The 25,209-nt window shown below is 40.2% G+C and overlaps 1 protein-coding gene across 3 annotated transcripts; it reads left to right on the top strand.

Annotated features, from left to right (window-relative positions):
• The first annotated feature begins 2,004 nt into the window (after positions 1-2,004).
• On the top strand, positions 2,005-17,938 carry LOC114052160 (guanylate-binding protein 1-like). Of its 3 annotated transcripts, none has more exons than XM_027874653.1 (11): positions 2,005-2,212; positions 3,641-3,849; positions 9,315-9,442; positions 9,632-9,741; positions 11,693-11,889; positions 12,534-12,776; positions 13,522-13,802; positions 14,677-14,889; positions 15,085-15,187; positions 15,480-15,669; positions 17,499-17,938. In XM_027874653.1, exons 2-10 carry the CDS (start codon positions 3,660-3,662, stop codon positions 15,659-15,661), a joined length of 1,647 nt encoding a protein of 548 aa, XP_027730454.1. In that variant the 5' UTR covers positions 2,005-2,212; positions 3,641-3,659; the 3' UTR covers positions 15,662-15,669; positions 17,499-17,938. The 3 variants fall into 3 exon arrangements, with proteins under 3 accessions (XP_027730454.1, XP_027730449.1, XP_027730457.1); XM_027874648.1 differs by having other exon boundaries at positions 2,005-2,226; XM_027874656.1 differs by lacking the exon at positions 12,534-12,776 and having other exon boundaries at positions 2,005-2,226.
• Positions 17,939-25,209: the final 7,271 nt, after the last annotated feature.

Raw genomic sequence — 25,209 nt, 5'->3', positions numbered from 1 at the left:
ACTGCAAAAGACTCTGGGAAAAAAATGGAGTAACATAAGGGATGAGGCAGTAAATACATCTGGAAAGAAAATAAAGTTCAACACCACACCTCAAACCCTCTCCCTCCTCCAAGAACCTTAAAGATTAAAACACCACAAGACAGAAATCAACTCCACTCTGCTGCAATAGCACCAGCATAGCACTACTCTGAATCACTGGGCCAGAGAACTGAGGAACAGAGGAAAAGGGACAGGAAACTGCGTGTGAGAGGTGGGCGAAAGGAGGGCTGCACAGCACTAAACTGAACTCGAAGGAAGAGCTTAGCATCCAGTTTAGGCCAGTTCTGTCCCTTCCAAAAATCACTTGGGATAGAAATCTAGGCTGGTGAACCATGAACTGCCCAATATGGAAGGAGGCTGAGACTCTTTGGGATCTAGCCCAAGGAAAACTACCATGAAAGAGGAGACAGTCAGAAAGGAGCAATCAGAGAAGATAAGAGGGAAAAAAGACTGAAATTACTAACTACCTCAGGAAGAAGATAAATCAAAGACCTCAAGCATAAGTAGATAAATCAACAGGGAAAACAGTGACAGCAGAATGAAATATCCTGTCCACAACTAATAAATGAGTTCTGGCATCTAGAAATTGATACTGCAAAACAAAGGAAAAATGATAATATTTGATGCAACAGAGGGCCCTGTTGAATTTGGGGAGAATATGGAACTACAATATATTGTTCCTGAATAGTTTAAAAGAGAAATGAGAGTAACGGGAGTGGAATCTATGGCTTGCACAGCAGAAATAATTGGCAGACTGGAAAATTTCAGTCTTTAGTGGCGAATATCACCAAGGAAACAAGAAAGGACTATGGACTGGCAATGTATACATACAGAAATAAATGACAATATAGAAGAAGAAAAGCAAAAGGCAGTAACATTAAATGAAAATATTCAACCAAACATATTGATCTTGAAGACAGAAGGATCATATGTCTCCTAGAAGAACATAAGAAAACAAACCTGAACACTATAATGAGAGAAGTAATACAAAGGAACTGTCCAGAACTTCTGAAGATGGAAAAGGAAATATCAAATGAAAGAGTGCATAAATTACCTCCAGAAAAAAAAAAAAAGCCAAAGCTGCAAACTCCAAGACATAAAGTGGCTAAATTTTAAAACTCAAATTCAGAAACAGTGTATTCTGCAAGTGACCAGGAGAAATAACTTCAAATACAAAGGAAGGGAAATTTAGATAACACAAGACTATTCTATACACATCAGAAAACTCAGGAGGAACTTCAGAAGGACAATGGAAAGAATGCTAGATTTAGAGTTATAGAGGACCTGGGTTTGAGTCCCAGCTCTGCCACTTACTATCTGCGTAACTCTAGGTAAGTCATTTAACCTTTAAGAGACTTCCGGTTTCTCATCTGTAAAGTGTGCAGGTTGGGGGAGGAGGGGAAGGAGGAGGTTGGAGTAGAGGACCTCTAAGGTCTCTTCCAGTTTTAAATCTGTGACACTACGATTACGGAAGCTACCTTTAAGTGCTCTAAACTATACCATTCTAATACACACATTGAACATTGTATTAAGGAATGACATATCTTTATGGTTTTCTCAAAGATCACAGGGCACCAAGCAGGCTCACTGCCACCATCAATGAGACACTGCTTCCAGAAACTGCAAACAGGAGACATTATCTATTTTTACTACATTCAAGTCACTAACTCTGGTTAGGTGGGTAGACACATATCTAATTCTAATTTAACTAGGATGGAGAAGGGCTGTATTATAGAAATAAAAGCTACAAGTTCTCTAGAAACATCCTTCTCTAATGCCAAAAGCAGAATGAGAAGGGGTCCCAAGAATCTTCTGGATGATTCAACTCCCCTCTGTTACTGCAAATCCTCTTTCAGCATTGCCAGCAGGAAATTTCTTTGGTGGTTTCTCTGAGTTAGTGAGTCACTGCATTATGCAATAAAGAACTTTACTTTTGGTTTTTCCTACTTCCTTGATGAAGTTGTTTGGTTCATATTGATGACTGGGGTTTTCGTTTAGGATTTTTTAAAATTGTCAGATCTCTTATGAAAGCCTGGAAACCCTCAGGCCTTAGGAGCAGAGTCAGGAATATCAGATCTGACTGAGCAGTGAAAAGGGTAAATTAAGGAAGGATAGCCAAGACAAAACCAAGGGAAGACCAGATCATCGGGAACAGGAGAGCATTCACTTTGAAGTGAGCAAGAGCCAGTAAGAATTTTTGTGTATTTTCTCTTCCAAAGCTGTTTTCTTATCTTCTGTACAGATTCTCTCCTCCTTGTTTCAGAACTTTAAGTCAGAAGGAAGGAGAAGGTGGATGAGAGTTAAACTTGGCCTTGGAGAAGGAAGGGGGAGGTGGGAGGAGAGAGATTGGATATGTGGGGAATGTTTCACATGCTGTCAGATATGATCCTTTTATTCATAAGTTTTGTGGAACTGATGAACGTAACCTCACCCTCCCAGAACAAGTCCAGCTGCATCTCTCCCTCAGGATTCTAGGGGTCCCATAGGCCATTCTGATGTGGTCCCTTCACTGCTAGCCACCACTGACTAGTACTCCAATTCCATCTAACCCATTTTAAAAATTGGCTTTGTTACTATTTTTCCCAGCTCTATAAAATAATTTTGTGGTAGTTTGATTGGTATGGCACCAAATAAGTAAATTAATTTAGGTAGAATTGATATTTTTATTATATTAGCTCAGTCTACCCACGACCAACTGATATTTTTCCAATTATTTAGATCTGACTTTATTTGCATGAAAAATGTTTTGTCATTGTGTTCGTATAGTTCCTGGGTTTGTCTTAGCAGGTAGACTCCCAAATATTTTATGATGTCTACAATGTAGAAAAAGTAATAACACTTACTAGCTGTGTGACCCTGGGCAAGTCACTTAACCCCAATTGCCTTTAAAAAAAAATTCAAAAAAAAAAAGTAATAACAAAATTCATCTGGAAGAACAAAAGGTCCAGAATATCAAGGGAATTAATAAAAAGAAATACAAGGGAAGGCAGCCCAGCCATATCCGATCTAAAACTGTATTACAAAGTAGCAATCATCAAAACTACTTGGTACTGGCTAAGAAACAGAGTAGTGGATCAATGGAATAGGTTAGATACAGAAGACACAGTAGTCAATGACTATGGTAATCTACTCTTTGATAAACCCAAAGACTCCAGCTTCTGGGATAACAATTCACTATTTAACAAAAACTGCTGGAAATACTGGGAAAATGTATGGCAGAAACTAGGCCTAGATCTTATCCCATATCTTATACCATATACCAAGATCAAGTCAAAATGGGTAGATAATTCAGATACAAAGGCTAATACTATAACCAAAATAGCAAAGTTCTGAACAGAGAGCAAGAGGATCCAATCATAGACTATAGGAAGAAGCACACATAGTAAGGGAGTGATCTTGTGACTGCTATACAATGCCTCAGTACTTGGAATTGTATACTGTGCCTGGAGAGGCAGTAGGTGGTCATAGATAGAGAGCCAGCCTTGAAGTCAAGTAGGTCTGCACTGAAGGCCTTTGTCAACACATACTAGCTACATGACATGGGCAGGTCATTTACGCTCTCAGTGGCCCCAGTAGAACAAACAAAATTTTTTTTTTTCAGATAACACGCCACCTCCAACATGGCCACTGATCTCTGGATGCCAGCCCCAATCTGCCTAATTGAGAACAGTAAGGGGCAACTGACAGTGAAGCAAGAAGCAACAGAAATCCTTGCTACAGTGACCCAGCCTGTGGTAGTGGTGGCTATCGTGGGCCTCTACCGCACTGGCAAGTCCTATCTGATGAACAAACTGGCAGGGCAAAAGTCAGGTGAGTGTATTAGAAAAGGCTTGGACTCAATTCTCCTACAAACGCTGAATATTATCCATTCATGTGGGGTCAGTCCTCTAGAGGTGGTGGCAGTGATGATGATGATGATGATGATGATGATGATGATGATGATAAACTAGCATTTCTACAGTTACAGAGTTTTTTCAAGGTTTGTAAAGCACTTACCATATGTTAACTCACTTGACTCTCAAAACAACCCTCCGATGTAAGTAATATTATTATCCCCATTTTACAGCTGAAGAAGCTGAGGCAGAGAAAGGTGAGGTATCTTGCTGAAGGTCACACAGCAAAAATGTCTGAAGCAAGATTTGAACTCAGGTTTTCCTGGCCCTGAAAAGTGAGGCTTCGTTCTTAACTTTCCTACGGGGGAACAAAGCAGTTTCCCTCCTTGCTGACACCTCTGCTTTAGTTGCTCCTTAGAAGACTCCTCTTACGTTACAGCAGGAGTGCATTTAGGGTTAGAAATCATAGAATTAAATCAGAGAGTTGGGTGAGACTCCAAAGGTCATCTAATCCCAACTCATAACTAAAATATAGTACCCTCTAAAATAACCTAGAATCATAGAAATTTAGAATTGGAAGGAACATCAGCTTCATCTAGTCCTGTCTGCATCTGAAAAGGAATCGCTACTACAACCTAACCAACAAATAGCCACCTGGCCTCTGAGCCCAGAGGGCAAGAGCTGGGAGCAGTGATTAGAAGCTGCAGAGAATTAGATTATTTGTTCCCTGCAAGGAAAGACTTTCTCACTGTTAGAGCCATCTTTAAGTAAGACAGAGAGAGAGAGAGAGAGAGAGAGAGAGAGAGAGAGAGAGAGAGAGACTAACTCTTTTGAAAGTAAAAGGTTCAAGGAAGGGGAACATGTATGTATTTATATAGGCCCAGGCACTGGACTAAGCACTTTACAATCATTATCTCTTTTGATCCTCATCACCACCCTGGGAGGTAGGAGTTATTATTATGCCATTTTACAGTGGAAGAAACTAAGGCACATAGATTAACTGACTTACCCAGGGTCACACAACTAAAGAATGTCTGAGGCTACATTTGAATTCAGGTCTTCCTGACTTGAGGCACCACCTGGCTTTGGGAGCAGCAACACACCTTGTGAGCAGTCCCCTTCACTCCTCGGGGCTGAGCAATGACGAGTAAGAGCTAATGTCTCTGGAAGGAGTGAACAATGCAAACAAAGACAACGACAACACAAAGACAGACAACAATGAACAACGACAACGGCAGTGACCAATGACAGCAGGAATAATGAGTCCTGGACGGCTGACAGTACTAACTTTATCCATTCAGTCCTGGATGTTGGCAGAAGGAACATCTCAGAGACCAGAAACAAAGTCTCAAATTTTCCACGGTGTATGGAAGACCCAACTAGATACCAGCATTTTCTTCATTTTTATGAACCTCCTACATTTCCCACACCTTCTCACTGCTTGATCCCTTTCTTCAGGCACAGTTACATCAATTATCTTGTGTACTCTATCCACTTGCCATTCCTATTTACCTCCTCAATTTTTCCAACTCAAGAATTTCATTGCCTCATCGTCTTCCTTATCATGCTGATCTCTTCCAAATGCAACTCAAAGTTGCTGAAGCTTCATCCTTGAGTTGTAGGCCAGATCCATTCCTGTGGCCTTCCTGCTCCTGGGTCTCACCCCAAAGATGTCCATTCATGGAATGTAATGGTGAAAGGGGCCATCACTCAAGAACCCTTGAGCCTAGAGTGGTCCAGCCATTGGTACAAGTTACAAGACTTGGAGAAGGTGTTTCTGGGACAGGATATGACTTTAATGATTGTTATGCCTTATCCTCTACAATGTTGTACTTTGCACCTACTTAAAACCCAGACTCCAGGTACCATTATCCACCAATTTTCCATGTTCCTCTGAAACCAGAGACTCCGAAGATTAGACAACGGTCCTTAAAGCATCAAAACTTCCCATCACCTCCATGTATCACATATAACTTAACCCCACAGACTCTTTGCTTGCTTTTAAGGAGAATCCTCTGGGAAACCTCTTTAATATGCTACAGGCTGACCTAGCCCTCAAACAAACAAGCTACCTTCCGGAAGATATCTTCCAGATATCACATCCTCCATCTCACCTGTCCATCGTCCAGAAGACCATCCTGAATGCATCTCCCTGGGGCATTTATCTTATTTCTTTCCCAAACAAGGAATAAGCAAATATCCCCATCAGACTCAGGAAGATGACTCCATTAGCTCTATGGAGGAAACTACTGATGCTGAATCCTTCATAGACATGGAGAGCACAGAAAATTAAAGCAAGGAAGTGGTCAATGATTACTTCTGGTGTAGAATTCCTGCTGGAAGCTTTCTCCTCAGACCATAATCCCAGAGCAGTTACTCTCATGACTGGGAAGAAATTTGGTCCCTCAGTCCACCTTTTACAGTCTTTTTCTCTCTTACCTCCAGGATCAAATCTAAAATATATCATTTAGTACCATCATCTTTTAAAAAAAATCCCCTATCAAGGATCATTCAAACAGCACAGAGTTGTCTGCCACAACCTTCTGCAAATGTAAACCTCAAAAAAAGGAAATTGGAGTAGACATAGAGTAACTAAAATATTCTATAAAGTAGGGGTTTTCACCTGGAATTAGCGAATTTTTTAATAAATATTTTGATAACTAGATTTCAAAACAATTAATTTCCTTTCTAATCCTATGTATTTTATTTTATGCCTTTCAATATACTATTCTGAGAAGGGATTCCAAGGCTTCACCCGACTGCCAAAGAAGTCCACAATATTTTTTAAAAACGAGTAAAGAACTTCTATTATAAAGAGACAGAGAAAACCAGATACAGAATAATTAAATTTCAATCCATAAGATAGAAACACTGCACAAGCTAGAAAACCTCAAGAAATAACATAGAACTTAAATATTGGGACGCTGCCCTCCCTCTCATCCAGTCCATCCCACGAGTAGGGTGTAGGCAGCATTAGCAGTCTTACAGGCTTAACTTCCAGACCTGGCTATGGTTGTCTTGACCTGGTCCCCTCACGGCAATAACTTACCCTGAATCTGAGGCTAGCTATTAATAGACTCAGGCTCCAACCTACCTTTGCAGCCTTTCTGAATTGTTCATATCATTTCCTGTCTCTACCATTCTTTCCACTATCCTTTATGCCTCCACTTCAATCTCCACTAGGCAAAATTCTATTCATTTGGACACCAGCTAAAATTCCACCTTCTCCATGAAGAGTTCCCTGATCACCATTCCCAGAATTCTACCCTCTAAGTTTATATGGGTTTCATACCTCTCATAGGCTCTTTTCTAATTCACTTTGTGGTACTTATCTTATCTTTCCTAAGAAAGGGGAAGACCTTTGAAAAATGGAACCATGTTCTGTTTGTCACAGTATCCCCTGAAGTACCTAGAACAGTGTCATGCACAAAATAGGTGATCACTAATTATTTCTCAAATGAATTAAATGAATTAATAATTCAACAAATGCTGGGGGTACAAAGTCAAAAATGGAAAAGTCTCTATCCTCAAGAATCCTGCATTAGATCAAGAGAGAGAACATGGACATATATATATATATATATATATATATATGTACACACACACACACACATATATATATGTACACACACACACATACACACACACATTATATATATATGAATATGCAAGGTTAAAAGCAAAGCTGTTTGGGGAAGGAGGGCACTAGCAGCTGGAGAAATCAGGAAAAGCTTCATTTAGAAAGTAGAGACTGACCTGAGTCCTGGAGAATATAAGAGATTCTGTGATGCAAAGGAGAAGTAGTGCATTCCAGTCATGGAGGGAAGCCAGGATAAAGGTATGGAGATAGAAATTTGAGTGTTGTATGTAACAGATAGCAAAAAATCAATAAGACTTGGTAATTAATTGGAGATGTGGGGAGAAGAGTAAGTGCTCTGAAGTCAAATACCCCAATGTCTAGAAGGATGGGGCCATCCTCAACAGAAGGAGGAACATTCAGGAGAGGAGCAGGTTTGGGGGAAAGAATAATGAAACTTGTTTGGGGCATGTTGAATTTCAGATGCCTATAGGTAGCAAAGGATGGATTAATTAATACGGAAATCACAAGGGAAAACTCCCTAGGTATTTCTGTGGATCTCTGAGGTACAGGAAACTATCCCCAATTGTAGTGTTTGGATTATGGACCTAATTCTCATCTATCTAGTGATAATTTTAAAACAAGATATAAAACACCAATTGTACTAGGTACAATCTCCTGGCCTCTAACTTTCCACTGTTAAGAAAGAGCATGATAGAATGACAAGAAGGTTGGGTGTGAAATCAGAGAACCTAGGTTCAAATTTCAGTCCTTCTACTTATCCCCATGTGACTTTGGACAAAACATTTCACTTCCCTGAACTTCGATTTCTTCATTGATCAAATAAGAGGGTTGGACCAGATAACCTTTAAGGTTCCTTCCAACTGTAGACAAATAATTCTAAAGGTATATACTGTTCTCTTCCAATAAATGGTTAACATTACATGGCTAATGCATTGTTGGTGGAGTTGTGAACTGATCCAACCATTCTGGAGAGCAATATGGAACTATGCCCTAAATACAATCATACCCAAAGAGATCATAAATAAAGGTTAAAGGACCTACATGTAGAAAGATATTTATAGCAGCCCTTTTTGTGGTGGCAAAGAATTAGAAATTGAAGGATGCCCATTAATTGGGGAATGGCTGAACAAGTTGTGGTATATGAAGGTAATGGAATGCTATTATGCTATAAGAAATGATGAGCAGGCAGATTTCAGAAAAAACTGGAAAGACTTACATGAACTGATGCTGAGTGAAGTGAACAGAACCAGGAGAACATTGCATACAGTAACAGTAACATTGTGCGATGATCAACTAGACTTAAGTCTTCTCAGCAATACAATGATCTAAGACGATTCCAAAGGACTCACGATGGAAAATGTTATCCACATCCAGAGAAAGAACTATGGAGCCTGAAAGCAGATTGAAGCATACTATTTTCATTTTGTTTTTGTTTTGGGGGGGAGTTTTCATGGTTTTTCCATTTTGTTCTGTTTCCTCACTGATCAAATAAGAGGTTTGGACCAGATAATCGTTAAAGACTTTCTCATCATGACCAGTGTAAAAATATATTTAACATGATTGCACATGTATAACCTATATCAGATTAATTGCCATCTTGCAGAGGAGGGAGGAGAGAGAGGGAAAGAGTAAAATTTGAAACTCAAAATCTTATAAAAATGAATGTTGAAAACTATCTTTACATGTAATTAGAAAAAATAAAATAGTGTTTATAATGTTTAAAAGAATCCCTTCTACAACATACCCAAAAAAATTACACAGCTGTACCAATCCCCAAGACATTCATCAAATATGAAAGTCCCCAGATTACTCCATGCTCATCTCTCCAAACTCTTGTGCAGGTTTCTCCCTTGGCTCCACAGTGCAGTCTCACACCAAGGGCATCTGGATGTGGTGTGTTCCTCATCCCAAGAAACCAAATCACACCCTTGTTCTCCTGGACACTGAGGGGCTGGGTGATGTGGAGAAGGTAACAAGGGAAGACATTGTTTGTGATTGGAAATAAAGGGAGCACGGTGGTATTATTATAGGTCTTAGGCCTACAAAAACCCGAGAGAGCTGGATTTTCATCCAGTGCATAAGGATGCTAATCCAGGGGCTGACATGGGAGTGGAAAGGTATCAGGCAACAAGGCCAGGAAATGTGGTCTTATTTCTAGGGAGACAATAAGAATGACGGGTGGATCTTCGCCCTGGCTGTGCTACTGAGCAGCACCTTTGTCTACAACAGCATGGGCATCATCAACCAGCAGGCCATGGACCAGCTGCAGTATCCTTTCTGTGATCCAGGGCAAGAGCCAAGCCCAAGGGGGATGACTCAATTCTGTCCTTGACATTGCTCTCTAAAACCCATGGCCTACTGAATTAAGGGCAAGTGTGAGAGACCAAAACAAAAAAAAGTATCAAATGCTATTATAAAAACAGGACTACAGACATACCAAGAGATGGTCAAGAGGAATAATCTCCCCTCCTTCCCTGCTAGCTCCAGGACAGTGTTAATTCTCCTTCTCCTGGGATCTCTTGACTCCACTGGCCAGGCACTGGCTCAAGTTCATGGCTTCCAAATCAGGCAAGACTGAAGAGCATCAATCGATTAATCAATATTGAATAATAATAATTATTAAATAATAAATATTATGCACCTACCATATGCCAGGCTAAGTGCTAAGTGCTGGGTATACAAAAAGAAGCAAAAGGCAATCCCTGCCCTCAAAGGGCTCACAATCTAATGGAGGAAGACAGGAAGACAACAAACAAATAAATACCAACTATATGCAGGATAAATAGGAAATAATTAATGAAGGGGAGACACTAGAATTAAGAGGGGTTAGTAAAGGCTTCCTGTAGAAGACAGGATTTAAAGGAAGTCAGGAAAGTCAGTAAGTAGAGTTAAGGAAGGAGAGTATTCCAGACATGGGAACAGCCAGAGAAAATGCCCCAAACTGGAGCTGGAGTGTCTTGTTCATAGAACAAGGTTTGGAACAAAGTTCATGGAACAAAGAGTTGACACCTAAGGAATTATCATAGCTTCTGAATTTGACCTTTAAAGGAGATAGAGAAGGAAACACACTGAAAGGGATGGTAGAATTGCACAGACTCTGGGTCCTGGAAAGACACTTGAGCCACCACAAAGCCCGTCCAGAGACCCCCAAGCACTAAGGAGCCTGAGCCAGATAGAAACCCAAAATGGCCACAGAAGCACAGACCTTACTCTTACTCAAACAGGGAAATTCAGAAACCATGTGTGCTGAGGAGTGACGAGGAGGCACAAATTCATGACAGTAAGAAGCCAACTCAGGAACCTTGCCTGTCCTAGTACTAGAAAAGGGGGGAAAGAAAGGAACAAGCATCTATTAAGTGTCTACTCTGGGCCAAGCATTTGTGCTAAAAAAGCACATCCAAATATTTACTCTTTTAATCTTCACAATAACCCTGAAAGATAGGTGCTATTATAATCCTCATTTTGTAATTGAGGAAACTGAGGCAGAAGTTAAGTGACTTGCCCAGAGTAACACAGCTACTAAGTGTCTGAGGTAGGATTTGAACTGACTCAAGGTCTAGTTGCTCCATCCACCTGCAAACTAGCTGCCTAGAAAGACTGACACAGCAGAGAATCATAGGCATCAAAAAGGAGACCTGGAGCTCTTCCCCTTTTCCTAGTAGCATGAATAACATAAACTATGCAAGGCCTGAGGAGATAAGGTTGATTCCCCAGTAACTGAGTTTTTTTACTATGAGTAAAGTGGGCCTACCAGAAGGAGAGAGCTGTTTGAATCATTCTCATCCCTAAACCATACAGGATAAAGTAGGAGGTCAACTCTCTGGCAAACCTAAGTTCTTTACCCAAAGGGATGGAAGGGAGAGGATCATAGCTTTCTTCACTGTTTGGGACTCAGGTATGAGTCTTTTGCAGTTATTGTCCGTTAATAAAGCCTGTTAGCCTGAATGCTTGCAGGGGAAACAAAGTCCCTATTCAAAGCAAAATGAGCCAAATAATGACATTTCTGGGGACGTGAGAAAGCTATTTTATGAACAACTCTCTAAAATTATACTTGGGCAGATCACTTGGGGGCCAAATTAAAAACTGACACATGGAATATGTTGTTTCACCGCCAAGTGGGAAATAAATTATTTGAGGGAAATGAAAGAATGATGACTCTCATGAATTGAAGGTGAGCTCCTTCTCTTTTCTTACTATTTTTCCTTAACTCACAATCCAGCTATGTGACAGAGCTGACAAAGCGAGTCAGAGCTCAACCCTCTCCTAGTACAGCAGAGGTGGAAGACTCAACTAACTTTATAAACTTCTTTCCAGACTTTGTGTGGACTGTGCGCGATTTCACCTTAGAGCTCAAAATCAATGAGCAGCCCATCACCTCTGACGAGTACCTGGAGAAGGCGCTAAAACTCAAAGAAGGTCTCAGAAACTGAGGGTTGAGTAATGTTTGGGGACAAGAGAATCCTTCTGTAGAATCCTGGTCTTCTGTTCTGAATTTAAATTTATCTAGTTGAGGTCCTTGGCCATTTGGACAAGGTTATATCATACACTGCTTGGCTGGGATCTACATGACTATGCGGCCCTAGAATAAGTTCCTTCTCCCCACATTGGTGGGGGGCGGGGTACTAAGACTGAGATGAGTGAAAGGATTGAGAAGGGACAAAATCAGAGAACTTCTCGAAGTTTAACTTTAGTGGGGTAACATATAAATCCCCTTCCCTTCCCCCTTCTCTTCCCTCCCCTCCTCTTCCCTTCCCTTTTCTTCCCTTTCCTTTTCTTCCCTTTCCTTCCCTTCATTTTTCTTCCCTTTCCTTCCCTTTCCTTTTCTTCCCTTCCTTTCCCTTCCTTCTTCCCTCTTCCCCCTTCCCTTCCCTCCCCTTCCCTTCTCTTTTCTTCCCTTCCTTTCCCTTCCCTCTTCCCCCTCCCCTCCCCTCCCTTCCCTTTCCTTTTCTTCCCTTCCTTTCCCTTCCCTCTTCCCCCTTCCCTCCCCTCCCCTTCCCTCTCCTTTTCTTCCCTTTCCTCTTCTCCCTTCCCTTCCCTTCCCTTCCCTTCTCTTCTCTCAGGTACCAGTGATGAAGTTCACACATTCAATCTACCCAGGCAGTGTATCCACCAATTCTTTCCCAAGAAGAAGTGCTTTATCTTTGAACCACCCACCCATGGCAAGAAGCTTGCCCAGCTTGAGAAACTTCATGACAATGAACTAGAGGCTAACTTTGTTGAACAAACTGAAAGCTTCTGCTCCTATATCTTCCAACATTCCAAAGTAAAAATGGTCCAGGGAGGTATCACAGTCAATGGGCCCCGTGAGTACTTTTTCCTTACTATTTGTCCTTTAAGGACTTGTCTTCTGCTATTTTTAAAGGAAGAGGAGAGGTTGTGAAAGAGAAGCACATTGAAGGTACTTACTGATACCCAACATAATCTATTGGCATCAGACCAATCACATGTGTCACATTTATCAAAGATGGGGTATCTAGGTAGCACAGTGGGTAGGAGCACTGGATTTGGACTTAGGAAGACCTGAGTTCAAACCCTGCCTTAGACAATTACTAGTTGGGTGACCCTAGGCAAGTCACATAAATTCTCTTAGCCTCAGCTTTCTCATGTAAAATGGGGATAATAATAGTACCTACCTCACCAGATTGTTTTTTTAAGATCAAATGAAATAATATGTAGAGAGCCTGGCAAACCTTAAAGTACTATATAGATGCTATATAGTTATTATTATTACTATCATCATTATCATTATTATTATTAGTTACCAAAAGAACTTTACAGGTTCCTATCCATGGTCTCTCATTATTACCATTTTGGACACTTCTTGCTCCCATATCAAAAAATGTCCTCAAGGTTTCACAGAATCATAAAATGTTAGAGTTGGAAAGGGCTAATTTGAAAACCTTTAAGACGCTATGTCCAAGACCTTCCCAATGGTGCAATAATTAAGATATAAGGAAAAGTGAAGGGTACATGCTCATTATTTAGCATAACAGGTTCTGACTATTCTCCTAATGGTGCTGACCTCTTCCATTTTTGTTTTCTCTATAGGTCTACAGAACCTGGTCCTGACCTATGTTGAGGCCATCACCAGGGGAGATATGCCCTGTATGGAGAATGCGGTCTTGGCACTGGCTCAAATAGAGAACTCAGCAGCAATTCAAAGGGCCCTTACACACTATGAAGAGGTGATGAGACAAAGGGTCCAGTTCCCCACAGAAACCCTTCAGGAGTTGTTGGACATACATGCCTCCTGTGAGAGGGAAGCCACTGAAGTCTTCATCGAGGATTCTTTCAAGGATGTGGACCAGAAATTCCAGAAGGCATTGGTGGTACTTGGGCTTTTTTCTTTACTTCGTGGGAAAGAGAGTGGACCCAGAAAGGAAAAAGAGGGCTTTTTTTCAGTAAGCAAGAGCTTACTAGAGTCTAAGGTCATGGTCTTCAGTCATTCATGTGACCCTGAAAGTTCATTTGCAACCTTGTTTAATTAAAGGAGCCACATGGCAATTATTTTCTGTAAAGATATTAGGACAGGGATTTCTATCCTGGGGTTCTGTGAAGTCGCTTTTTAAAAAATACTGTAATAACTGTATTTCAATATAATTTCTTTACTTTATAATCCTATGTACTTTATACATTTTTTTAAAATTATCTGAGAAGAGGGCCATAGGCTTCACCAGACTGCCAAAGGGACTGGAAAGGAAAAGGAGGCTCTTCCAGAGAACAACAGCTTACTCGAGTCTAAGGTCATGCTTCTCAGTCAGTCACGTCACCCTGAAAGTCCATTTACAACCTCCTTTAAGTAAAAGAGTCACATGGCAACTGTTTTCTAGAAGATGCTGGTTGACTATGATATTGTAACACATTTATTATTAATTTTGAGAAATTGAAGGTTGCACGTGAAAGAGTTTGAAGAATTAAAGATTGTGGTCTAAGGCAAAGATAATAAGGGAAATGGGCTTTAGGAAACTACATATTGTCCAGACTGATCTGCCCTCTTCACATAATCTTTAAGATATACCAGAGGATATTATAAAAGCAAGTCCAGAACCAGGGTGTGATCCTACTTGGAATGCCTCTGAACATGCATAGGTGGGAAGGGGGCAAGATTTTTTTTAAAGAATGTATTTCTAGAAATCCTGATTAGTTCCTGATACTCTCCCGACTGTACCTTTTACACCTCTTTTTCTTTATATTGCTCTGAAGATCCAGCTAGAAGCCAAGCGAGATGCCTTTTGTAACCAGAACCTGAATGAGTCGGCACAGAGGTGCAGAGCTTTGCTCCAGGATATTTTCAGGCCTCTCGAGGAAGGGGTGAAGCAAGGGTTCTTCTCTAAACCAGGAGGCTACGGTCTCTTTCTCCAGAAGAAGCAAGAGCTCATAGAGAAGTACAACCAACATCCCAGGAAGGGGATACAGGTAAATCTCTCCATGAACTATTGATTCATATTAGAGGGGAAAGAGGGACTTTAGGAGCCATTTCCAAGACCTGAGATCAATGACAGTAATGCCAAATGGAAAACTGTCAAGGCCAGTGTCTGTGAACAGCCAACCTTTGACTTTCCTCCAACAGCTTTCTTTCCTTTTGCTAATTCACTGTCTTCCCATTGCCAGGCTGAGGCGACTCTGCAGGAATACCTGAGGTCCAAGGAAGACGTAGCTAAAACGATTGAGCAGACAGATCAAGCACTCACAGCAAAAGAGAAGGAGATTGTTGGTAAGCAGGGTGGAAATGAGACATGAGATAGTCAGGGAAGCCTAATTTTCATTTCAAACAACTCAGTTTCTCTGGGAAGTTTAGAATCCAGCAAAGGATTTTTCCTGGTTCCAAAACTTTGCCCATCTCTGAGTACACATACACTGGTGACCTTGGTGAAGAATGACAGTTGAAGACTGCCAGAAGTCTAATCTGTGTAATAGACACAATAACACGCGTGGATGAAAGTTGGCTGGGGAACAAGTGGTCTTTCACCATGACTTGAGTGTCCCTGATTTTTCATCTTCTGCAGCTGAGCAGGAGAAGGCTCAAGCTGCAGAGGCCGCTGCAAAGCAGCTGCAGGAGCTGCAGATGAGGAATCAAGAGAGGCAGGAGCAGAAGAAGAAAAGTCAGCTGGGTGGTGTGAAGGAAGTACCTGCAAGGGTGGAGGCTGAGGTGAATCGCTGGTGTAAGCATGTGAGGAAGCTGTTCTGAAATTCCAGGTACATGTTCAATGGCTTAACCCATACTTCATCAACTTTTAAACACCATGCATTTTTAAAGATTTTCAGGATGTTAACGTTGGGAGGGGGCTTAGAGATCATCCAGTCTAAGCCCCCGATTTTACAGATGAGAAAATCATGGCTCATGGAAGGAGAGAGATTTGCCCAAGTTCACACTAAATCTTTTGAGAAATAATTTATTTTCCAGTCCTGAAACTTTCTTTTTGTCATCATTTTGAAATAACAATGATAGCATTTACAGAGCATTTTAAGGTTCACAAAGCACTTTATAAATTTTATATCATTTGATCCTCACAGCAGCCCTGGGAAGCAGGTACTATTATTATTCTCATTTTACAGATGAGTAACCTGAGCCTGAAGCAGGTAAGTGATTTGCTACTAAGTGTCTAAGGTAGGATTTGAACTCAGGTCTTCCTGACTCTAGGTACAATGGAAATGTGTAATTATATACCTCCAAGACTTGAACTTTAGATTTCTCTGATCTGAGGTCACACAAATTCTATGAAATTTTTACTTATTTCTTTCAAAATAGAGAATAGTGAGGGTTTTGTTTTCCCTATACCTTCCAGGATCCCAATTCATCTAATGTCTTATTTTTTAAATCTATTTTCCAAGTCTATTTCTTTATCCTGAATTCTTTTTTTTTTTAGTTCTGCAAATAGGAGTGTTCTTCTTACTATTCTTTCAATTGTGTTCAACTACATTTATGCTGCTATCTGTTGCTTTCTGTGATGTTTTAAGTATCATGTATTATATATGTATGTATCCTAAATTGATCTCTTTGTGACTTTCACTTCTTGCTACAAATTCTGCCCTCTGGGGTGAAAAGCAGTAAGTCTAATCTCTCTTCCCATTGCCTTTCAAATACTTAAAGATTGCTATCATATCCCCCACCTTCCCTATACCCCCCACTTAGGCAGGTCTTCTGGCTAGGAATCCCCAGTTCTTCAAAGGAAGGAATAGATTTTAGGTCCTTCACCATCCTGGTTGTCTTCTGTATGCTGTCAATCTGTATGCTGGGTATTGTGGTACCCAGAACCAAACACAATATTCCAGGTGTGCCCTGACCAAGGTAGAGTACCGAGGAACTATCTGCAGGGGTTTTGTTCCCAGAAACTGTGTCTCTCTTAAGACAATCCATTACATTAAGTTTTTTTGGCTATGACATATCACACTAGACTTAGTGAGATGATAGTCCACTAAGACCCCAACATCTTTTTCAAGCTTCTAACCATGCCTTTCCTGTCTTGTCAGTTTCTTAAATCCAAGTATAAAATCTTGCATTGATCCATTGATCTCTATTAAAGAAGAGAGATATTGAATAGGAGAGGCACTGTTCCATAATGGATAGAAATCTGACCTCAGAGCCAGGAGGACTTGGGTTCAAGCCCTGTCACTAACCAGCACTTAGCACAGTGCCTGGCACATAGTGGGTACTTAATAAATGTTTAATGAATGACCAACTATAATACATCCTAACTAAGTGACCCTTTGCAAGTCACTCAGTGCTTGAGACAACTCTCTAAGAATTCTGATGTGGGTTCTCTGTGAACTCCCTCCAGCTGCCTTCTACACCCTATCCTGCCTCTCCTCTTCTCCCCCTGACCTTGGGTCAGCTTATGGTAGAAGCTGAGGTTTCAGCCCCTTCTCTCTCCCTTTTCACCCCAGTCTAGGACCCAGAAGAGCACTCCTGCAATTTGTTGAGAGGTTCAGAAAGCTGGTTCACTAGCTAATATTGACTGTCTTGCAGTCCCAGACTGCAGACCCTTTCTATGACTTGCTCTCAAACTCCACTTGTTTCTCATCAGGAACAGGAAAATTGACTACAAGAAGGATTCAATGCCAAAAACTGCTCCAGTTTCAGCATCTGGTCCAATCTCTCCATGGCAAAATGGAACACCCTATAGGAAAAGAAGCTATGTCACATGACTAAGACTGGGGCTTACCCTCTTGCCCACCCTGATCTACAGCAAAACTTGAAGGAGAAGCTTTAGAACTGAGGATATTTGGCACTTGACTAAAGTTTCTAAGCTAATAATAATACTGGACATTCGGATAACACTTTGCAGTTTACAAATATGAGGCACAAGTAGTAATGGCAATAAAACAGTCTAATTACTCTGCGGATAGAACACTGAGCCTGGAGTTAGAATGGTCTGAATTCCAATCCTACCTTAAACACTTACTAGCTATGCAGTCCTGGGTGAGTCACTTAACTTGTCTGCTTCACTTTCCTCTAGTGTAAAATCAGGATAATAGTATCTACCTTCCAGAGTTGTTATGAAGATCAAATGAGATAGTAATAAAGTGATCAGCATGGTTCCTGGCACATAGTAGGTACTTAACAAATGCTTGTTTCCTTCCAAATATTTAGTTTGTTCTTTGCATACCAAATGGAAACCATTCTCATATTCAAAAGCCTACTGATTTTCCCTACAGATTCATGAATTCTTTTCAGGTTAGGGATGTGGAACATGTTTGAACTTGTATGTTTAATCCTCACATATTTATGTTGATAAATTTTAGTTTTCTTCTTCAATAATGTTGGAGTCTTAATATTTAAGATTAACACAGAGAGCAATTCAAAAATAAGATAGGCCTGTGTGCATCGGAGTGCATTTGTCAGGTATTGCCCCTTGAAAGGAGCAGAAAATGAACTTTTGTGTAAAGAAAAAGAATCAAATCTTATCAAGTTTATCAAGTATGCAAAATCTTTTCCCTTTCATATGTTAACAGTCTGATTGCTGAAAGGAGCAAAAAAAGGACTTTTGTGCATTAAAAAAAACATAAAAATTCATATGTAGAGATATGGTTTTCCTTTTCACATGTGAGAAGAAACACAGACAGTTTGGAGGACAGAAAAAAGAACCACACCTCAGATAACAGACTGAGAGGAGCTGTTTGAGAAATAACTGACATTGCAGAATAGTGTGGTCCCTCAGTTCATTTGCAGGTGACTGTTTTTAGAGTGGGAGAGGTTAAAACACAAAGTGGTCAAGCAAATAACTGTTTGAGGACTGTGGGGGAATCAGATAAGGACTATTATTTCATAACTGACAGAAAATTAGATTTCATGAGTTTTTATCTCATAAGGGAAAAATGAGTCACTGAGCACCTCAAGAGGTTCTGAAATGAGTCAGGAGAGTAGCAAGGAAGACATCAGAGAAGGATGCCTTTGGTGGCAACTGACACCAAGAAGAGTGAAAAGGGATGGACCTGGAGAGATTTCATGGCAAATGTGGGAAAAATAATTATGGGGGAAGATGAAACATGCTATCCACCTCCAAAGAGAAAACTGATAAACTCTGGATGCAGATTAAAGCGCACTTTCTAAACTTTATTTTTCTTGTTTCAGTGTTTTCTTTTGCAATATAACTATAGAATATAGAACTATATCATATATAATGTAGAGAAATATGCTTTGCATGACTTCATATATGTGTGTATGTATATAACTGATATCATATTGCTTACCTTCACAATGGATGGGGAAGGAGAAAATTTGAAACTCAAAATTTTAAAAAATGAATATTAAAAACTTTTAGAATTAATTGGGAAATATTTAATGAAATAAATAAAAATATATTTTTTAAAAAGAGGTTGCTATGAATGAGAAATAGTACTTCCAGATCTTGAACTATATTATAAAGTAAGAGTCATTAAACGATCTGATATTGATTTTAAAATAGAGGTATCTCAATAAAACAGACTGGACAAACAAGAATCAGAAAAATATAGAACTCAACAACCCATTATTCAATAAACCAGAAAACATAAATTACTTAGGAGTACAATGATATTTGATTTAAAAAAAAACTGGTTGGGTAACTGGAAAGAAATCAGGCAGAAACTGGGCTTCGATCAACACCTTATATCATATTCCACAATACATTGGATAAATCACCTTAATATTAAAGATCATACTATAAAAATATTAGGAGAGAAGCAGATAATATACTTTTCCTACCTATAGGTAGGAAACATATTCTTAACCAAACAAGAGATAGAGGAAATTATAAAAGATAAAAAGAGATATCTTGGTTACATGAAATTGAAAAGATTTTGTACAAACAAAATTAATGCATGTAGGATCAGAAGGGAAGTGGCCAAATGAAGAAAAAAAAATCTCTGTGTTAAATTTTTCTGACAAGGGTTTGATATCTAAGATATATAATCAACAGATAGACATAAGACCAAAAGCTACTCCCCAGTGTTGTTGCCCTTTATTTCCTAAGAGAACCAATGACATCCTGGGGTAATATCTTGACTTGTGAATGGATTGGATTTAAGTGAGGAAGAATGACACAAAGTCATCAGCCTCACTCTCTCTTCCAGAGCCATCAAAGTCCAGAGGCAAAACAAAAGCCAAGACAACTGGAGATGGCCTGACATGCAGAGAATGGCCTTGGCATCTTTGATGTTGACCAAGCTCTAGGCACTCCACAGCACCTGCTTCAGTCACTTTCATGGTCATTAGAACGATTCACTACTGCTGAAACCCACTGTCAAAGAATATGAACAAACAATTCTCCAAAGAAGAATTGCACACTATTAATTACCAAAGGAAAAAAAAAGTTCCAAATTATTAATAACAACAGAAATGCAAAACAAAACAACCCTAATGTTGCATCTCACATCCTACAAGTCGGCAAAGATGACAAAAGATAGGAATAGTCAATAACTGGTGGGATGATAGGAAGACAGGGACTCTAGTACATTGTTGGTGAACCAGTACAACCATTTTGGAAAGCAATTTAAAATTATACAAAGTGACTAAACTATCCATACCCTTTGACCCAAGCATTCCACTACTAGTCATATCCAATGGAGGCCACTGCTAAGAAGAAAGCTCTATATACACCGAAATGTTTATAGTAACATTCTTGTGATAGAAAAGAACCAGAAACAAAATAAATGCCCATCAATGGGTGAATTGCTAAACAAATTGTGGTACGGGAATGTGATGGAACTTTATTGAGTTGTAAGACAACCCAAAAGTGATTAACATAGAGAAGAAAGAAAAAATATATATGAACTGATGCAGAGTGAAATAAGCTGAACCAAGAGGACAATTTATACAAGGTCTACAACAATGTAAATGGACCAAAGGGAAAAAAATATGAGAAGACATTCTGACCCCACTTCTTTGCAGAGGTGAAAAGTCCACAAGCATGATGCCTATTTTAGACAATTTTTTTATACTGATAAGATATGCTGATTTTTTCATCTTTTCCTTCTTTTGTCTTTAAAAATATTCTTTGTTAGATGGGATGCTCTCCGAGACAGGGAAGAGGGATACTGATGAAAATTATGGTGATGTAAAACAAAAGACACAAAAATATTTCATAAGCAAATGAATGACTAGATGACTAGATAGATGAATGAATTTACTTAGTTTCTAAGAATACTATTGTCAAGCAATACTATTGTCAAGGATGCATGCCAGCAGTTCTGATTCTAATTCAATTGAGCACCATGACCTTATTTTGCCTCCTTTTTTCTTCATTGAGATGATATTCAATAGGAGACAAATTCAGCCCACTCAGAATGGAGAATCCACTAGGTCTTAGCAAGTGAAAAGTTGCCTCACTAGATGCTTTTTATACAATCAGGAAAATACATGTCACCATCACAGTGTTCTCTGTTACTCATGAAACAAAGAATCCTTTCTGTTTCAGCTACCTAAATGACAGGGACTGTTGGTCAGCAGCACCCCCTGATTTCTCTGTGGCCTATAATCCTTATCTTACACAGCCTAGAGATTTCCCTGTTGAAATTTTCTTTGTGCCTACTCAAACCTAGCTAATGTGCAACCTACCACAGAGCTATTAGGTTATTCAGGTTATTTTTTTTCCTGAACTCTCTGGCTGTTTACAGCCCTGCCCCAGGAGAAGATCACTTAAAGCTTGGATCTGATTCATGACTAAGATATCCTGCCAAAAAGTAGTAGAAAGGGACTTAATGAACAATATATACCAGGCATAGGACAGTAATTTATTTCTTCCACACAAAAGAAATGCTTAAACCACCAAAGACTAAAGAGTACAGACGAAGACTGAAATACGAAGTCATAACTTAAAACACAACAGTCTCCCGGAAGCTTGATATGTGAAACATCAAAACATGAAGCATTTTGCAGGGATACTGAAGATGTATTTCGCCTTCATAGACTCCACACTGTCTCCTTCAAGGTCTTCTGGTAAGCCTGGCCAGACAGTCAGCTCTTCCCTTTACCAGTGGCCAGCTTCTCCAAGAAGGGCTAAAACAGCTGCATGAATACTGCCCTACTATCCTGGAGTTGGTACTAACTTTGGGACCCAGAAGTGCTCCATGTCCTAAACTAACAAGGTTGTCTCCAAGGCTGGAAAGTCCATCTCAAGATTAACATTCAATAAATGTCTGCTTGTCTACATTCAGGAGTCATAGGATATTGCAAAGTAAGGGGTGTCATTTTAACACTTTATGTTAAATATGCATTGAACCTGTTATTTTACATGTTATATTAAATCTATTTTTATGTACATAATGTCATTTTAACATGCTATTTAATAAATATATATATATATAAGTATATATTTATGTCTGGCACTATATGTAATGGATATAATCAATGGACACTTCTTTCTCTCTCCATCCCTTTTCCCAGAGACCCTCTTATTGATTGTGGCTAGAATATACTCCATAGGAGCCCACACTGAAGTCTTCTGTAAACTGCTGGGAACACTTGGGGCTCAGTGCTATGCTGAAAGACTTGGCCCACTGGGATGTTGTAACAATCCCTAGGCCTCCATGTTGGCAGCAGGGGAAGGGGTTGATTAAGAAAAGACTGGCCACTGAGTCAGGAAGCACTGCCCATTCAGTAAACTTTAGAAGGAGTAACTCCGCCTTTGGCACTCTTTTTTCCTTTCTGACTCTGGAACTTGAAGCACGGAACTCTTTTTTTTCTGAGACTTCCTATGATAGAGTATAGAGGCACCTTTGCCCAGCTGCCAGAAATGGTGCTTACTGGGACATGGGGCTCAGCTTGATGATTTTTTTTCCAAAGTCTTTGGTATTTTCCCCTGATGATGGCTTCAGGAGTGTAGTGGAGAGCCCTGGACTTGGAGTCAGGAAGACCTGGGTTTGAGATTCTTGCTCTCCGTGTGTTCCTGAGACAGTCCTGCAGCTTCCCTGGGTCTCTGTTCCTCATAGACTCGATGGCCTTTAAGGTTCCTTCCAGCTCTGCCTCTCTGATTCTGTGACCCCACCCCCTTCACACACCTCAGTCAGAGAGAGACCCCTTGAGGCTGCCTCCAATACAGATCTAGAAAGTGCCCTTCATCTGGCCCAGAAGACTTTCCAAGCTATGTTCTCTTTAGTGCTATTTCTGCATCTTTGACAAATATCTCAGGGCCTGGACCACTTACTGAAGCAGGAAACCAGGAACTACTTCATTTGCCATTGGCATTTGCACCCCCACCCCCACTGGCCACCTCTTGCTCTGGGAAGAGAACTCAACTTCCTATCTCCTTTGCCACAGGAAACACATGACAATCAATTGCTCCACAGCTGATCTCACCATCACTGCAGATCTGCCCTCTTCTACTTGGCCGCAGATGGTGGAATTGGAACTGAAGTAAGGGGTGGAAGTTGCCAAGACACATTTTGGCTGAATGTAAGAGAAAACATCCTAGTAATTGGAACTGCCCAAAAGTAGAATTAGCTGCTTCCAGCAGATGTAGTGAGCTCTTCATCAGATTAGAGTTACACTTTCTAGCCTTCTGTTGTTGTTCAATCATGTCCAACTCGTCATACACTGGGGACCATGTTGTCCATGGGGTTTTCTTGGCAAAGATTTTGGAGTGATTTGAGATTTCTTTCTCTAGTGGATGAAGGAAAAGAGAAATTAAGTGACTTGCCCGGGGTCAGACAACCAGTAAGTCTGTGGTCACATTTGAACCCAAGTCTTCTGACTCCAGGCCCAGAGCTCTATCTACTGAGCCACCTAGCTGCCTCAGATGCCTTCTGAGATCCCTTTAAATTTTGACCAGGCTGTGATTCTCCGGCCCCCTCTAGCTCTGCTTTTTTCTCAGGGAATACTCTCTGATATTGCTCAAGCCTTCCACCTCTTTTCCTTTTGAGCCATCTTTTGTGCCATCTCCCCTAAAATATATTCCCCAGGAGTCTCTTCTGCTTTGTTAGTTTCCCAGTGTGCCCTTTCCTTGGCCCACACCACCAAGGCTCAGTCCTCAGGTCACATTACTTCCCCCACCCATCAAACCATGCCCCTTCCTGACTTGGACTGAGCCCTCCTACCGCCTCAATCCAAGTCCTTCTCTCTGGTCACATCTGAAGCCCTCCATCCTCTTCCTCCTCATCCTCAACCAGGTCAAGCACCTCCCTTCTCAGCCAGCTCCTCTCCTCCCCCAATGCATCACTCAGACTACATTTTCCTCTCTCAGATGTGACCCTCCTCCTCTCCTCAGCTCCAACCCAAATATTTTTAGAACAAACATCACAGCCTCTCTATTTACCTTCATTCAAAGTGCCAAGAAACAAAATCAGTCCAAAAAATCCCTTAGAATTCAAAATTTTAAGACATGGCAATTCAGTAGACACCAGGGTACTTGAAGTGCAGTTATGTTTTTTGTTCCCAGAAATGAGTAAGAGAGCAAGGGATCCAGATGGTACAAGTGGACAGCATCCTTCAATTGTGTTGTTTTTTCCTCGGAAATTAATTCCAAAAAACACAAATCTTGAAAAGCACACCTTCAAAGCTATGTGTGAGTTTGTTTTAGACTAGCCAATGTTCCCTGCCCTTCCTGAAATTTTGCAAGCTGACATCACTAATGTGAAAATATGTTTAATAGGAATGTGTATGTATAGCCTATATCAGATTGTGCGCCGTCTTGGGGAGGAAGGTAGGGAACGAGGAGGAGAAAAATTTAAAACTCAAAAGCTTATGGAAGTGATTGTTGATAAATCAAAATAAATTAATTTAAAAAATTAGAATGGAGCAAATGGAAGCTAATGACTTTATGAGAAATCAAGAAATTTTAAAATGAAACCAAAAGAATGAAAAATAGAAGACGATGTGAAATATCTCATTGGAAAAACAACTGGGCTGAAAAATAGATCCAGGAGAGAGAATTTTAAAAGTATTGGACCACCTGAAAGCCATGATCAAAAAAAGAGCCCAGATATCATCTTTCAAGAAATTATCAAGGAAAACTGCCCTGATATTCTAGAACCAGAGGGTAAAATAGAAATTGAAAGAATCCATCAATCACCTCCTGAAAGAGATCCCTAAAAGAAAACTCCTAGGAATATTGTAGCCACATTCCAGAGTTCTCAGTTCAATGAGAAAGTACTGAAAGCAGCCAGAAAGAAATAATTCAAGTATTGTGGAAACACAATCAAGATAACACAAGATTTAGCAGCTTCTACATTAAGGGACTGAAGGGCTTGGAATATGATGTTCCAGAAGTCAAAGGAAATAGGATTACAATCAAGAATCACCTACCCAGCAAAACTCAGTAT

The sequence above is a fragment of the Vombatus ursinus genome, unplaced genomic scaffold, assembly GCF_900497805.2.
Source record: "Vombatus ursinus unplaced genomic scaffold, bare-nosed wombat genome assembly UNPS02003436.1, whole genome shotgun sequence".
Taxonomy (NCBI): Eukaryota; Metazoa; Chordata; class Mammalia; order Diprotodontia; family Vombatidae; genus Vombatus; species Vombatus ursinus.
Note: the sequence above shows the minus strand (reverse complement) of the source record. Positions and strands in the feature narration are given on the sequence as shown.

Bases quoted from the DNA above. Each gene is read 5' to 3' on its own strand.
- LOC114052160 (XM_027874653.1), top strand. From the start codon at position 3,660: ATGGCCACTGATCTCTGGATGCCAGCCCCAATCTGCCTAATTGAGAAC. The intron at 12,777-13,521 runs GTGAGTACTTTT...TTTTCTCTATAG, and splicing joins TATCACAGTCAATGGGCCCC to GTCTACAGAACCTGGTCCTG. The intron at 14,890-15,084 runs GTAAATCTCTCC...TCCCATTGCCAG, and splicing joins ATCCCAGGAAGGGGATACAG to GCTGAGGCGACTCTGCAGGA.